General features: G+C 46.2%; 1 protein-coding gene across 1 annotated transcript; it reads right to left on the bottom strand.

Annotated features, from left to right (window-relative positions):
- Window positions 1–1335: 1335 nt before the first annotated feature.
- On the bottom strand, window positions 1336–6505 carry LOC147992833 (uncharacterized). The gene is made up of 3 exons (XM_087539152.1): window positions 5703–6505; window positions 5188–5585; window positions 1336–1511 (listed from the first exon to the last, which is right to left on the bottom strand). Exons 1-3 carry the CDS (start codon window positions 6503–6505, stop codon window positions 1336–1338), a joined length of 1377 nt encoding a protein of 458 aa, XP_087395278.1.
- Window positions 6506–16268: the final 9763 nt, after the last annotated feature.

Here is a 16268-nt window from a genome sequence, read left to right on the forward strand (position 1 = left end):
TATATATAGTGTAAGATGTATATGTTCAGGTTCTGGTTACACAAGGATAGGTAGCAAAATACCCAATTCGATAGAAATTACTACAAGACTGAAATGTTTTTCCTATAACAAACTTAATGGTTTTATTTTAGGTGGTCATCCTTTTCCGGATCATGGATTCATGGGAAAAAACAAATGGCATAGTACTCCTCACCTCTCCTCTCTGGCAACTTCCACACGCAGTTCACGCTCCTTCCACACCTGCACAACTCAAAATGGAAACACAAAATTATATCAATTCATCACACGCTCGACCAGGGTAAAAGTGTAGCATCATTACACTGTCTAGCCATAAACTGACCTGTTTGTCGAAGTACAAGTCGCGTCGTCCGCGTCATCCCGTCTCGCCATTGTGACGAAACCAAACCCTCGCGAGTGCCAACCCCCCTCCTCCACAGTTAGATAACTTCAGCATTCATCACATCGCCGTGCCTGCTGAACAACCGCTTTAGCCGAGAGTCGTCCGCTTCATAGGGCAGATGACCCACATAGATTTTGATGGCCGTAGAAGACGCGGATCGATGGAGAGACCGTCTTTCTTAGGGGCCGCTGCCTTGTTCACTGTCATAGGGGCTGCTTCACACTACCGGAATTACCCCTAATCCTGATGGCCTATCTTATGCTGACGGCCCTCATGGACATATATGGAGGTATGCCGACGGCCTAGAGCAAGTAATATGTGGGAAGTACATAAGCAATCCAAATAAACGAAGAAATCACGCGTGTCACTGTGTACAGCAAAAGCATAAGTAACAGACAAACAAAGCATGATTTGTGTGAAACAAAACGTATATAAAGTAGAAGCATATATGATAAACAAAGGAAGCACAACTAGTTAGAAAAAAATCATAATGCTATCACAATGCATATGCCACACATGTTAATACAGAAAATTGAACATGCAAAATTACTAGCTTGTCGCCAAGAGTATGGTAAACAGATTAATGGTTTCTAAACCAATTCCATCAATCAAAATCTCTACTATTAAAGGAGAATCGAACGTCGATCGTGATGGTTCGACCTCCTTCGATGCCCCCTCCTCGCTAGCTTTTCCACCCACGTCCTCCCGAAAACCAGAGGTAAACCTCCTCTCATACATCGATCCCGCACCCAACTCGCGAATTAGAAAAACCGCACGTCACCCACGTCCCTCCCCGATCTGGAAGACTATCCCACGTCCCTCACACAGCACGAAAGAAAAACAGCCCAAAGCTCCTCGCGATGGCCCGACGCGCCCTCCTGCCTCCTGATGCTGCTCCTCATCGACAACGCCACACCACGATGCGCACCGGCACCTCACCAGCCGTGCCCTCCCCCCAGCCTCCTATCCATGCGCCCCAGCGATGCCATCCTGCGCACCACCGCTTCTCTGGGCGCCCAAATCCGGGGCTCCCCGCAATTCCCGAGGCTTCCAGTGGTGAGCCGTATGGAGGAGGAGCCGGCGGCAGGGAAGGGAACTGGCATAGCGTCGACTACACGTCAGAAGACAATCACAGAGGACTACGTCGTGCAGTCCATGCTCGGCTGGGGGCCTCTTTCTCCAACATGTGCCTCATCTAGGAGACCGCCCACTTTGTACGTGCTGACCCCTTGTCTCGAATTCTCCTATTAAGTCATTCTATTAGTTCTATGATTCGTGATGATATGTAGGAAAATATCGATCTGGATGTAGCAGTTTCTCTGCCCACCAGATGCTTGCTCTTTTGCCTTGGAGCATAAGAAGGAAAAAATATTTCATCTATCGTAATAATTACTGTTCGATCAGTCAATTCTATCCTCATGCAAGCGATTTTTTTTATTTTACCACTGTTCTGGAGAGGTTCAGCTGCCTTTGTCTGTTGTTTCTAAATATTTTTGTTGTATATACGTGCAGAGGTATGTGCTTCTGAAGGTGGGAAGATCAAAGAGGGAGGGACCGACAGGCAACATGTAACATGGAGATGAGCCAGCCATGCCGAATCCGCTAGACGCCGAACCTACCATGGCCATGTCCCCGAGGTGCGCACTGATGCTCCTTGATGACCGCTGGTCACTGCCAAAACCGCGCCCACCCCAGCTGCAGGGACTGGTGGGCTAGGCTTTGCCCGGCGATGCTCTTCCGTGAAGGTAAAAGGGAACATGGTCTTGCCGTTGTAGGTTCTGCCTAGGTTGTCCAAGGAGGAGCATCTCCTTGATGACCGCTGGTCACTGCCAAAACCGCGCCCACCCCAGCTGCAGGGACTGGTGGGCTAGGCTTTGCCCGGCGATGCTCTTCCGTGAAGGTAAAAGGGAACATGGTCTTGCCGTTGTAGGTTCTGCCTAGGTTGTCCAAGGAGGAGCAGTACATGGCTGGCATCCTCAATGGGAGCCATGTGTGCATGTTTTTTTTCAGTTTCCTCCTGATAACTTGCTGACCATGATGAAGTACACCGAGTCACCGAGTTTGTCGGTGAATTGTTGGCCTCAGTGTAGTTCCTTCAATCATATATATCGCCTCATATTTCTTTGTATTTATGCCAGGTAAAATGCCAAACCAGTCAGCTACCTTCTGGATATCATGTTTTGGGTAGGTTTCCTACATATAAATTTATTGAAGTATCAATTACTTCATGAGCCTCATGAAAGTCTACATGCGGGGACCGTGTGCCGCGGCGCTACGACCCGAAGGGGTGATGCAGCAGCAACTCGAGGGTCGGGATGACGGAGGGAAGACCTCGGGGAGGCGGCATGGACCGCGAGCTGCGGCACTACGTCCCGAAGGGGCGGCGCAGCGGCGGTGCGCTGGTCAGTGCAGCCGCGAGGACGGCCTCGAGCAGTGGCGGGGACCGCGTGCTACGGTGCTATGGCCCAAAAAAGAAAATACTGGGCAAGCAACTTGCGGAGAGAAAACCGATCAAGAGATCGGGAAAGCTCACCAGGGCAGCCATTCACGGATCAACGGACGAACCCTGCTACGGATCGCGCGGCCCTCGGAAGAGATCATGATGATCGACCTTCCCAGGGGCGGCGCAGTGCAGAAGCGAACAACGGCTAGGTCTAGGAACTTGTGGCTGATACCATGTTAGAAGGGATAGAGAGAAGAATAGCGGAATATGATGGATGTTGTATTGAGTCTCTTGGACGGTTTATATAGAGTACAAGGCTTAGTGGGCAAGAAACCTTTCTAGAGATAAGGCAGGAAATGATTACAAATCATAATCTACTGCCTATAATCTAACGGAAACCATTTAGAAGTCAATAACCGATTTTTGTTACGCTTGAGATGATTACAATAAGTAAGCATCTGGTAGATGAGTAAGAGTAACAATTATGGGAAGAACCTAACGATCATATATCAAGAACCCAACATGCTTTCCATCTTTGATTCATCATGGTCACCGCTTCCAAAAAGTAGTGACGGATGTTGTCGCCAGATGTCCAACCCTTCATTATCCATGTTGTAACCCGAGCTGCTTAGTGCGCGATCATCATATAAAACGATTGCAACCCTGGTCACCCTTTTGTTACCAATGTTGTATGTTGCTATTCTTCAGACTCCTACTTCACTAATCGTATCAATACGAGTATACGACAGGCTTAATGCTCGGTCATGTGTATCCTTTTGATTTCGAGAGGCATGATGGCACATGAAAAAGAAAGAGCCATGGTGGAGATGTGGCGGGGCTTACGAGGAGATGATACACAATGTGTGGAACTAGAGGCAGATTGATAGGGAGCCCGTGACAATCTGAGACGTATGAGGAACCAATGCCTTATCTTGTCCAGGATTGGGAGTTTAAGAAGGCAACACCTGGAATGGATGAAGAAAACCAAAGGAATATGTGGTGTTGCAAGAATGAAGTAAGAAGATGTCAACATTGGTTGGGATGCAATCTTAAATTGCATGAGCATTCTCACTTGTCGTAGAATAACAAGTCGATAGATTGTTGTCTTTGTAAATTGTTTTGGTCCGTGGCAACGCACGGGCATCCAACTAGTTTGTGTAAACGTGAGATTTCAATACAACCAAACCATATTAATTTTAAATCCATGACGCTATAATATAACCATGGGATGTAGTTAGTGTGAGAATAGGAGTGGAAAAGTAGTAGAGAACAGCTAATCCATATGCAATATCAGAAGAATTTTAAAGCTAGCTAATTCGGCAGCCTAAATATGTCATTCGAAAATGTGGAAGGGAATGACATGCATCCTTTGCAACATATATGAGAAATGTAGGACAGAACAAGTCAACAACTAAATTTGCAACCAGACTGTACCCATTTGGAAACAAAAAAAATCTGAAAGGTGTGGACATGCATCATTAAGCAACATATATGAGAAATGTAGGAAGCATGATGACAATTTTTAGATACAAATAACGCTCTTCACAATGTAGCAATAAGTTCGAATTTAGAAACATCTTTCTGTTGCCGCAAACTATATGGACGGAAAAACAGATAAAGCATAGGAACCATAGATATTGCAAAGCATCAAATTATTGTTGTATCAATGTAAGTTCAAGATGCCGAATTGACATGGTTGGTCAAGTTCAAGCAGCCAGTACACGGTAAGTCTATATATATATGGGGCTTCTGGCGGTACAGAAGTCTATATTTGGTGTTGAAATTCAGAAACTAGCAGCAGTCGGTAACCCCAAACATCCAAGGGAAGATGCCGCTGCCACACACACATTGGCCCCACTAGCAACTAGACTAGACGGACGGATCAGCATGTTCCATCTTTTTCTTTTCCTTCTTACACGAGCATGCATGAATAGCAATGCTAATTCGCACGGAAAAAGAAAATGAATATAGCAAAGTTGACATCTTGAAACTTACAGTGAACCAAATATCATGTCCCATAACATATATACTTGCTACTAGTTACATGCATTGCCGAACGAGACAGAGCAGATTAGACCGAATTACTCCCTCCGTTTTTATTTAGTTTGCATATTAGCTTTGGTCAAAGTCAAGTTTTATAAACTTTGACCAAGTTTATAAACAAAAATATTAACATATACAATAACAAATCAATACTATTAGATTTATTATTAAATGTACTTTCATATCATATAGATTTGTTACGGTAAAAGTTTATAATTTTTTCTATAAACTTGGTCAAACTTTATGAAGTTTGACTTCAGTCAACTCTAATATGCAGAGTAAATAAAAACGGAGGGAGTACATATCTCTCCAGACAATTCGCCGGTCAAACAAGGCGTGAAAGGAAAAGACTTGTTTACAAATGCTTGTGGGTTGTGAAAAAAAGGTTCGGCCCATCGTGTTATCTTTTCTAGGTGCTCAACTCTAGAGCTCTCCAGATGATAGGCAAATCCTTGTCGTGATCCGTCGGTCAAGAAGACGACATCTTTGTCGAAAGGATGGAATCCAAGAAAAGCAATGTGACAATATTCACGTCGAGTTTTCTTCGCCGCAGGTCCTAACTTAAGGTGTGCTCTCATAAAGAAATCATAATCAGACTCTTCTGGACCTTTCACGGTGTCAGTGCCAACATCATCATCATAATAACATTCTCTCTCTTCTTGTAAAGAAGATGGGCGGTCGACTTGTTGATTGTCTTGTCTTTGCATCACATGCATAAGGTCAATATGATGCTTCAACACCCACTCATATTGTCCATAAGATTCATCCATCATCCAAATCCGAAGTTGATACGGACAGTCTACAATTGCACAACGCACCTCGTCCCGTGATTTCCCCAAATAAACTTGACAGCGATCGCTTGTCCCGATACCTGGCGGAGGTTTAATTACTTGGTATTGACCATCCGATAGTGATATTTTGTAAAAGTGATGATTTTGGCAATGCACATAAAGTGCTCCGTGCATGTAGACACCATAGTGCTTCTCTCTCTTTCCGGCTTGCAGCACATCGGCAATAGACCCCATTGCATCCCCTTTCCGAACAAAGGGCCTCTCCTCCCAATGCTTTGTTCTTGAAGAATAAACCAACAAGATAAATGGCGATGGTGGCCATTCTAATTCCTGTGACAAAAGGCCCAGGTCATCTCTCCTTGGAACATGGGGAATCAAGAAGACCTCATAGTGCGGCGCGACCGTAGGATCAAACACAAGATACTCGACACCATTCATTAGGTAGAAGGCCTTCATCTCCGTCGACGGGGGCTGGGGTGGGGGCAAAAGTGTCATTTGAAACGTGACAGGATTAACCACATAGAAGCCAACGTATTTAAGCAAGAGCAGGCCATTGCAGTGGTCGACAATTATGCCGGAGAGGGTGCTGTGCCCGTGTGAGATGGCCGCCGGACCCTTGACGGGATAGAAGAATTCTGAGATTTCCACACCCTTGAAGTTGGCGACGATCTTGCCCAGCGACAGGGGGAGGAGGTCCGCATGCAGCAGGCGGTGGTCGTCGACGACGTTGCGGAGACACTTGCAGACGCAGCGTGAAAGGGCGAGGCTGCGCGGCTGGAGACGGCGGAGGATGTCCGCGAGCACGCCATCGGGTAGCAGTCGGTCCATGACGGATATATCAACTTGAATCGATCAAATCTGCTGCTTGGTTTTTTTAGCGGTATCTGCTGCTTGGAGCTTGGTGCTGCCTCGGCTTATAAAGGATCGAACCGGCCGACGGGAGGTGGAGGTGGACACGGACTCCAATTGGACATATATTGGACGTTGCGTGAGGAGATATACGTGTAATCCTCTTACCCTTAAAAGAAAAGAAAAAAATGAGTTGGATGGTTAGAGAGACTTTGGTATCCCCAGCCCACCAGGATTCAAGTCCCGGTGCTCGCAATCCTCCTTATAGACATGGACCCCATCCGGCAACCCTCAGACTCCCACGATCGGATGCAACCCTAGGCCCGTCGTTTTCGCCCACCTCTTGTCTCGCTTGAGACCTAGATTGACGGCTGGGCCGCTGGGAGACGCCCGCATTTACTACGACGGGGTCAGGCATGACGATGACGGTGACTCGCTCCTGATTGCGACGGCGACTTTGACCGGTAGTCGTGACCTGACTCTAATTCGTCAGTTAAACTTGAGTTTGATCAGGGGAAAGCCAAGCTTCATTTAGCTGTTAAAGTGCAGTTTAAGCTGCTGTCAAAGTTCATTTAGCTGCTGTCAAAGTTCAGTTTGATGCGAGAAATAAGCCAAATGATCGGGTAGTTAGCTGATGTCCAAGTTCAGTTTGATGTAAATCTAGAAATACTGATAAACAAACAGATGAACATATAAGTGGTGCAATGAGTTGTTTATTGTCCGACCAAGATGTTTATGCTAATTGATTTTTTCCACTCTGAAAGCATGTATTGTTTTGTACTCCCTCCGTTCCTAAATATAAATCTTTGTAGAGATTTCAACATGGACTACATATAGCGCATAATGAGTGAATCTACACTCTAAACTATGTCTATTCTTATGTAGTCCATATTGAAATCTCTAAAAAGACATATTTAGGAAAGGAGGGAGTACATTGCTTGTTTCGTCTAGGTCCCAATGTATCTGGCGCATGTTTGTTTATGGACGTGTGCAAATTCCTACTTGTGCTGCCATTATCTTTTCTTATTATTGTATCGGCAGCTTTTCTGTATACACACGGATCATTTAATTTATTTGCTTGATCTCGGAACTAATTTACATCAGGGACAATCTCTATATCTATGAATTACTTTTGGTATTTCATAGTTTAAGGAAAGCCCCTTGATTTTCTATTTATTTCTGTTTTTGATAGGTTGAAGATAGTGTCCAAAGTACCTTGCAATAGATAGTATGTTTGGTCATGTTAAGCTAGTTTGCTGTTGTTCATACACTAAGGGCCTGTTTCGTTTAAATAACATGACTAATCCATGGAATAACAGCAGCAGCTTGCTAACAATCCATGCCTTGATGCATATTTTATGTAGATAGACAAAGTAATTTTGCTTATTTATTTTGTATTCTCTTCTCGCTAGATAATGGATACAAGTAACCATGTTGATGACTATGAGTCGCGTACTGATTTGGAGGAGGACATGATGTTTCTTGTTTTTCCAACATTTAATGTATATCTTCTAGAAGAGAAAAGATTCCATACAACACATCCATTCTTACAGGTGCTAGGTACAGTGGCGGAGCTATGTAGGCTCCTAGGGGGCTGTGCCCCCCCCCCCCCCCCACAACATTGAACCAAGTTGTGAAGAAAAATAATATTATGAGAGATAGATGAGAACTTTTTTAGCTTTTGCCCCCCCCCCCAAACAATTACATTTTACGCCCCCCCCAGCTGATGTTGTCTAGCTCCGCCACTGGCTAGGTATATCCGAGAAATATTGGATGGCCACCCTCATCGGTGCCTTGGTATTCTTAGGATTAAACCCCACATCTTCAAAGCTCTATGCAACCATCTTAGATCCAAAAATCTTTTGTGAAATTCAAGAGGAGTCCGCGTTGAATAGCAACTAGGGATGTTTATGTACATGCTTTCCGTGAAAGAGAGTTATCGTACATTGACTAATAGATTTCAACATAATCCAGAAATGGTGCATAGACATATCAATGTATTTCACAACATAATCCAGAGTCACAGAGGTGATGAACAATGGCTAGAACCGCAACAAATGCAAATTGATCCTCTTCATTTTGTCACTCTTCCTGATGGGGATGACAAACCTCGAGATGTTCCTACATCCTCAAGCAATCAAAGGGACCTTGGTAATTCTATGAGAAATGAAATTGCCAACAGGATCGTCCCAGAGATTTGTTGGCTAATAATTTTAGTTTTTATTTATGTCCAAGTAATTTATTGTAATGGCGTGGAATTTGAGATATAAAGATGACATTTGAGTTACGCTAATGTTTCATTTGAGTTATGTAAGGATGAAATTTGTGTTATGTTATTAGGATCGATCTTATATATTGGCAACATTTGAGTTATGTTAATGTTTCATTTCATATTACTGGATGTGATTTTGTATTTTCATATTATTATATGGCTTAATGTTATGTTGGATTTTCAGATTCTCATGTTGCCTAATGTGATCAGATTCTTGTATTAATTTATTGCTAAGTTACATTGCCATAGGTTCTAATGACGCAAAATAAGGCTAAGTGGACAACAAGGTATGAGAAAGGTCTCATGGCGGTACTTACAGAGTACAATCTATTTCATTACCATGGCCAAAATGGGTGGACTACCGAAGGTCGGAATCAAGTTGTCAAGGAATTGAACAATTTATATCCAGAGGAAGGTTTACAAAGAATCAGGTCCAAGATAAGGAACCTTAGTTGAAAAAGCACTACAAAAATATCAAGTCCATAGTCAACCACGCTGGAATATCATGGAATGATATTGCATTTGGGATCAACACAACGCCTGAAAAATGGGAAGAGATCATTGCATTAAGTTTTTATTCCTCCTAACTTATGATTTCCTTATTTGTGCATGCAATTTTTCGTGACTATGCATGATGTGCTCGACCTTTCTATTAATTATGTAGGAGAACCCAAAGCTCAAAATGTACGAAGGAAGAAAGCTTCCCGTTGTATGAGGCATTGGGTGTGTTGTACAAAGAGCGCATTTGTACAACGCCATGAAGATTCAATGATGTCTTATGTGAATTTCAAGAAAGAGTAAGCTACTAAGAGCATCTCCAGCCGTTGGCCTCCCAGGAAGGGCTAAAAATCGATCCTTGGGGGCGCACCGGCGCTAAACCGCGCACTGGGGGCGTGATGTCCCCCAGTCGCGGCGCCCACGTTTTTTTGAAAAAGTTAAATACGGCGCAAACACGGCTCAAATTTAACGCAAACATCGGCGAGTTCGTTCAAATTTAAACATATTTTACAAAAAAAGAAAAAACTACTACGGGCTGCCCCCGCCGTCTCCATCACCGCCCCTCGCCGTCTACCTCGCCGCTCCCCGCCGCCCGCCGCCCGCCTTTGCAGTTCTACATGCCGAGGAGGCTGTAGAACCGCGTGTAGTCGCCGTCGTCCCCGCCTCCGCCGCCGCCGTCCCTGCAGCATCCCTCCCCCGGTTGGCGCGGCGGGTTGGACGGTCCGGGGGCGTCCTCGTCGTCGTCGCTGTCGAGGATCACGATGCCGTGCTCGTCCTCGCGCCCACGCTTGCGGGCGGCGATCTCCTCCAGGGCCCGGCGCTGCCGGACCATCTCGGCGCGGAGGTAGTCGTCCTGCACCCACTGCAGGGCGTCCTCGTCGGAGATGCCACGCCGGGCTATCTCCTCGTACTCCATGGGGAGGCCGGGCTCTGGCTTGGGATCGACGAGGACGAAGCGGCCGGAGGGGGAGGGGGGGTGGAGTCACCGATGCGGACGCCGGAGCTGCGGGTGCGCGCGCTGACAGGCGTGTCCTGGGGCTCCGGCTTGACGGGGCGGAGGCAGGGAGAGCCCGACGAGCGGCCGAACGAGGAGGAGGACGCCCCGGGCCGCTGCATGCGCCTCGGCGTCTAGGAGCTCCCACGGCGGCGTGAGAAGGACGGGGGAGCGGGGTACTCGAGGCGCGGCGTGTTTCCGCCCTTGATGTACTCGAGGAGGGCCTCCAACGTGCGGCCGGGCACGCCCCACCACCGGTGCCGGCCCTCGGAGTTGAGCCTGCCGGAGGGCACGACGCCATTCGGGGATGTAGCGTGCCCCCTCCAAGCCGGAAGTAGGGCTTCCAGAGCGGGTTGTCGGGGATGTAGCGTGCCCCCTTCCTCGCCGTCCGCGGTAGGGACGCGCAGATACGTGCTATCTCTGCACGCCTCACCGCCCCGGTGGGTGCTGGTGGCACCGGCACGCCGCCGGCGTTGACCCTCCAAGCCCCGGGCACCCGCATGTCCGGCGGGACCGGGTACTCGGCCTCGAAAAGGAGGCGAGCCTCGTCCTCATGAAGATGGCAACGCCCGAAGCCATTCGCCGCCGCGCCGTCGCCTGGGAAGCGCTCAGCCATTCTTCTGAACTGGAGAAGGCGAGAGGAGGAAGGTAGGGGGGAGAAATGGGCGCGTCGGCAGTGGAGTATCTGTGCGTGTCTTCGGCGTGCTGGTGGTCGGCTTATATAGGCGGAGGCGCCGCGTGGTAGGCTTGGCTGGCGCGTTACGCGTGGCGTGGTGGCGTGGCGGGTGAGGGGACGCGCGTCGCCCGGCCTTCACTGTGCCGCCCGTGAGGCATCAATGGAGGCTGACCAGCGCGGCAGCGCGCAGCTTTGGCATTGATTCGCCGCGGGAAACGAGGCGATGAGGATGACGAAGCGGCGAGAAGAGCGTCGGGTCGCTGACGCGGCGGGCCCGCGGCTCTTCGCACCAGAAACGATTCGCCTGGCGCCCCCGAGCGACCCCCAGCGCGCCGGGTTCGGGTTGGGTCCGCCGGCGCCAATTTCGGCCCAGGCCGGCGAAAACTAGGCCCTTGGGGGCGCGACTGGGCCGATTTTTTGGCGCCGGCGACCGAAAAATCGCCTGGGGGGCCTTCTTGGGGGCGCGGCTGGAGATGCTCTAAGGAGAAAGTGTCACAACATGGAAAACAACCCTCAATTGGAGAATGCTTGGAGGTCTTGAATGACATGGATGATGTGCTTGACGAGGTGAAAATCCTTGCCTCTGATGTCTTCAAAGATGCAGCAAACTGTGCGATTTTCTTGGGTTACACCTCAAGACTGCAGGGGGTGTGGTTAAAGAAGGAAGTCGACCAGATTATTCCTCAACCTTCTCCATATAAGTGCCACAAATCTTGGTTTTCTGCTTCTACTATAACAATCTACCCACCATCATAGCAAGTCTAACGATATCTAATTGGCACTGTTCAAGATATCTTCCGATATACCGATAAATTGGTTGATTTATCGCTTATCAGTGTCTGACCGATAAGATAATTTGGATGATAAATCAGTCGATATGACGATAAATCAGTTGATATGCCGATAAACTGGCCGATTTACCCCTTATCATGGATTGACCAATAATTTCCCCTTAAGCGATACCCCCCAACAATGCTAATTAGTGCTAGTTCTTGCAAGCAATTCATCTAAGGACCTCAGATGTTTCGTGCAAACAACCTGGCAAGATTTTTGTAATAATTCGAGAAAGGAGTGAATGGTTCTTGTCAGGACCCTGATCCTAAGTCACACCGATCTAGAATAAGACGCATCATACCACTTGCGACCTCATGCACGGTAACCCATGACTGCCACATTTACCTTGGCCGAGACCGTTTGCATCTTTTGACTCACGTATATGATTGCGATGCTAGCATCCATATGATAGAGAACCCGGGTCGACATGGTTAGTTGTGAACCAAGGTGGCACAGTCGTATAGGGACAGTCATATGTAACCCAACAATGAACGTGTCGGTCATCAACGTATTAACCCAAGTGGTAGCAAGCTACAAGGACTTAAAGGAATAACGCGTGACATTTTCCTGAGGGGACAGGCACAAGAACAAAGAAGGATACATGCCGGCCAATCCAAGTGTTCTGGAGCAGTAGCGAGCTACCATGGCTCAGTGGAAGCACAAGGGAGCATTTCCCGATAAGAAAGGCTACCAATGGCAAACAACTAAGTGTCGAACCCCACACATAGCAATACACATTACACGTACACGTAACATTGAAGTATGTGATGTACACCATGGCATCACAACATAAATCAACAACACATATATAGGTAAAGACTCAGAAGAGCAAACATAGCATTTATTACAAGCAGCGGGTCACATGTCCCTACACACAAAGTCATACAAGCCAAGCGGAAGCATAAAACTTGTCTGAGTACATACAACGGAAAAGAAAGCATCAAGTCTAGAAGCATGACTATATATAGACCCTCCCAAAGGTACAAGATCGTAGCTGAGGTAACAAGCTACTCGTCATCATCGACGTCTAAATAGAAACTACTTGAAGTGTTGGGGATCTCCTCTGCAACAGTAATTATGCAAATGTGAGTACGAAGGTACTCAATAAGACTTACATCAGATCCTATCATATATGCATTAGTATCAAGAATGGTATTGTGGGGTTTAGTTGCATCAAGCCAGCTTTGACTCAGTGTTCAACTACGACTACCAGTAATATCTTTGAGGTGAGAATACGCACACGAGTCCACTAATCACCACAACAACACACCACTATGGATTCTTGATACGTCCATTTTGCATCATGTTTTCCTACTGCTATTTATGATATTTTTTATCAATATAACACTCTATGGTGCCATTCTAATGCCTTTTATCTCTTAATTTGCAAGATCTACATGAAGAGGGAGATTGCCGGCAGCTGGAATTCTGGACCTAAAAAAGCCACGTCAGAGATACCTATTATGCACAACTCCAATTGAGCTAAAATTTCATGGAGAATTATTTTGTAATAAATAAAAAATATTGGAAGAAAGAAAACCTGAGGGTGTCCACTGGGCACTAGGGCGCGGCCACCCCCTGGGTGCGCCTTGGTGGCCAGTGGGGCCCCTGGCCGTCCCCGATGCCCATGTTCTGTTATATAAGCACATTTGCCCTAAAAAAATTAAGGAGGGGACTTTCGGGATGAAGCACCGCCGTCTCGAGGCGGAACCTGGGCAGGAGCAATCTAGCTCTCCGGTGGAGCGATTCCGCCAGGGAGACTTCCCTCCGGGAGGGGGAAACCAAAGCCATCGACATCACAATGATCCTCTCATCATGGGAGGACCAATCTTCATCAACATCTTCACCAACACCATCTCATCTCAAACCCTAGTTCATCTCTTATATTCAATCTTTGTCTCAAAACCTCAGATGGTACATGTGGATTGCTAGTAGTGTTGATTACTCCTCGTAGTTGATGCTAGTTGGTTTTATTTGGTGGAAGATCATATGTTCAGATCCTTAATGCTATTCAAAACCTCTCTACTCATGAACATGGACATGCTTTGTAAGTAGTTATTTTTTTCCCGGGGACATGGGAGAAGTCTTGTTATAAGTAATCATGTGAATTTGGTATTTGTTTGATATTTTAATGACATGTATGTTGTCTTTCCTCTAGTGGTGTTATTTGAACGCCGACCACATGACACTTCACCATGATTTGGGCCTAAGGGAAGGCATTGGGAAGTAGCAACTACATGATGGGTTGCTGGAGTGACACAAGCTTAAACCCTAGTTTATGTGTTGCTTCGTAAGGGACTGATTTGGATCCATATGTTTCATGCTATGGTTAGATTTATCTTAATTCTTCTTCCGTAGTTGCGGATGCTTGTGAGAGGGGTTAATCATAAGTGGGAGGCTTGTCCAAGTGAGGACAACACCCAAGCATCGGTGCACCCACATATCAAATTATCAAAATAGCGAACGCGAATCATATGAACATGATGAAAACTAACTCGACGGTAATTCCCATGTGTCCTCAGGAGCACTTTTCCTTATATAAGAGTTTGTATAGGCTTGTACTTTGCTATAAAAAGGATTGTCCCACCTTGATACACCTTTGCTACACTTGTTACTTGTTACCCATTATGAATTATCTTACTACCAAACTATATCTGTTACTGATAATTTCAGTGCAGAGAATACCTTACTGAAAACCGCTTGTCATTTCCTTCGGATCCTCGTTGGGTTCGACACTCTTATTTATGAAAAGGACTACGATTGATCCCCTGTACTTGTGGTTCATGAAGACTCTTTTCTGGCACTGTTGCCGGGGAGCGAAACGTCTTTGGTAAGTGAAATTTGGTAAGGAATCATTTATACTACATGCTGAAATTTACTGTCACTTGTTACTATGGAAAGTAATCCTTTGAGGGGCTTGTTCGCGGTATCTTCACCTCGTCAGGAAGCAATAAGAATTGCTCCTCAACCCGCTGCACCTATTGAAAATATTTATTATTAGATTCCTTCAGGTATGATAGAGAAACTGCTAGCTAATCCATATGCAGGAGATGAAACGGTGCATCCCGATATGCTCTTGATATATGTTGATGAAATTTGTGGATTGTTTAAGCTTGCAGGTTTATTCGAAGATGGAGTAAATAAGAAGGTTTTCCCTTTGTCTTCGGAGGGGAAGACATTGATATGTTATGGGCTATGTGATGATATTGAAAATTGGGATTATAATCGATTGAAATTGCAATTTCATGAGAAGTTTTACCCTATGCATCTGGTTCATCGCGATTGGAATTATATATATATATATATATAACTTTTGGCCTCGTGAAGGAGAAAGTATCGCTCAATCTTGGGGGCGGATTAGGTACATGATGCACATATGCGCCAAACATGAGCTCTCAAGAGAAATTATCATACAGAACTTATATGCTCGACTTTGTCATAATGATCGGACCATGCTCGATTCTTCTTCTATCGATTCCTTTATGAAGAGACCTATTGAATTCAAATGGAATCTTCTGGAAAGAATTAAACACAACTCTGAAGATTGGGAACTCGACGGTGGTAAAGAGTCACGTATATATCTTGAGTCTGATTGTGTCGTATCTTTTATGGACACCGATGCTTTTCATAAGTTTGGCACTGAATATGGTCTTAACTTTGAGTTAGTAGCCTCTTTCTTTGAATCATTTGCTACTCATGTTGATCTCCCTAAGGAGAAGTGGTTTAAATATCATCCTCCTATTGAAGAAAAAAGTGAGGAACTTGTAAAACTTAAAGAAGAAACTATCATTTGCAATGTTGATCAAGTTGTTCCACTGCTTATATTGAGAAACCACCCTGAGGGAGTCCCGGATAAGGGGGTATCCGGATAGCCGAACTATGACCTTTGGCCGGACTGTTGGACTATGAAAATACAAGATTGAAGACTTTGTCCCATGTCCGGATGGGACTCTCCTTGGCATGGAAGGCAAGCTTGGCAATACGGATATGTAGATCTCCTTCCTTGTAACCGACTCTGTGTAACCCTAGCCCCCTCCGGTGTCTATATAAACCGGAGGGTTTAGTCCGTAGGACCAAGAACAACAATCATACCATAGGCTAGCTTCTAGGGTTTAGCCTCTCTGATCTCGTGGTAGATCAACTCTTGCAATACTCATATCATCAATATCAATCAAGCAGGAGTAGGGTTTTACCTCCATCGAGAGGGCCCGAACCTGGGTAAAAACATCGTGTCCCTTGTCTCCTGTTACCATCCGCCTAGACGCACAGTTCGGGACCCCCTACCCGAGATCCGCCGGTTTTGACACCGACATTGGTGCTTTCATTGAGAGTTCCTCTGTGTCTTCATCATTAGGCTTGATGGCTCCTCCGATCATCGATAGCGATGTAGTCCAGGGTGAGACTTTTCTCCCCGGACAGATCTTCGTATTCGGCGGCTTCGTACCGCGGGCCAACTCCCTGGTCATCT

The sequence above is a fragment of the Triticum urartu genome, chromosome 1A (genome assembly GCF_056163025.1).
Source record: "Triticum urartu cultivar PI428250 chromosome 1A, HENAU_Tu73, whole genome shotgun sequence".
NCBI classification, from domain to species: domain Eukaryota; kingdom Viridiplantae; phylum Streptophyta; class Magnoliopsida; order Poales; family Poaceae; genus Triticum; species Triticum urartu.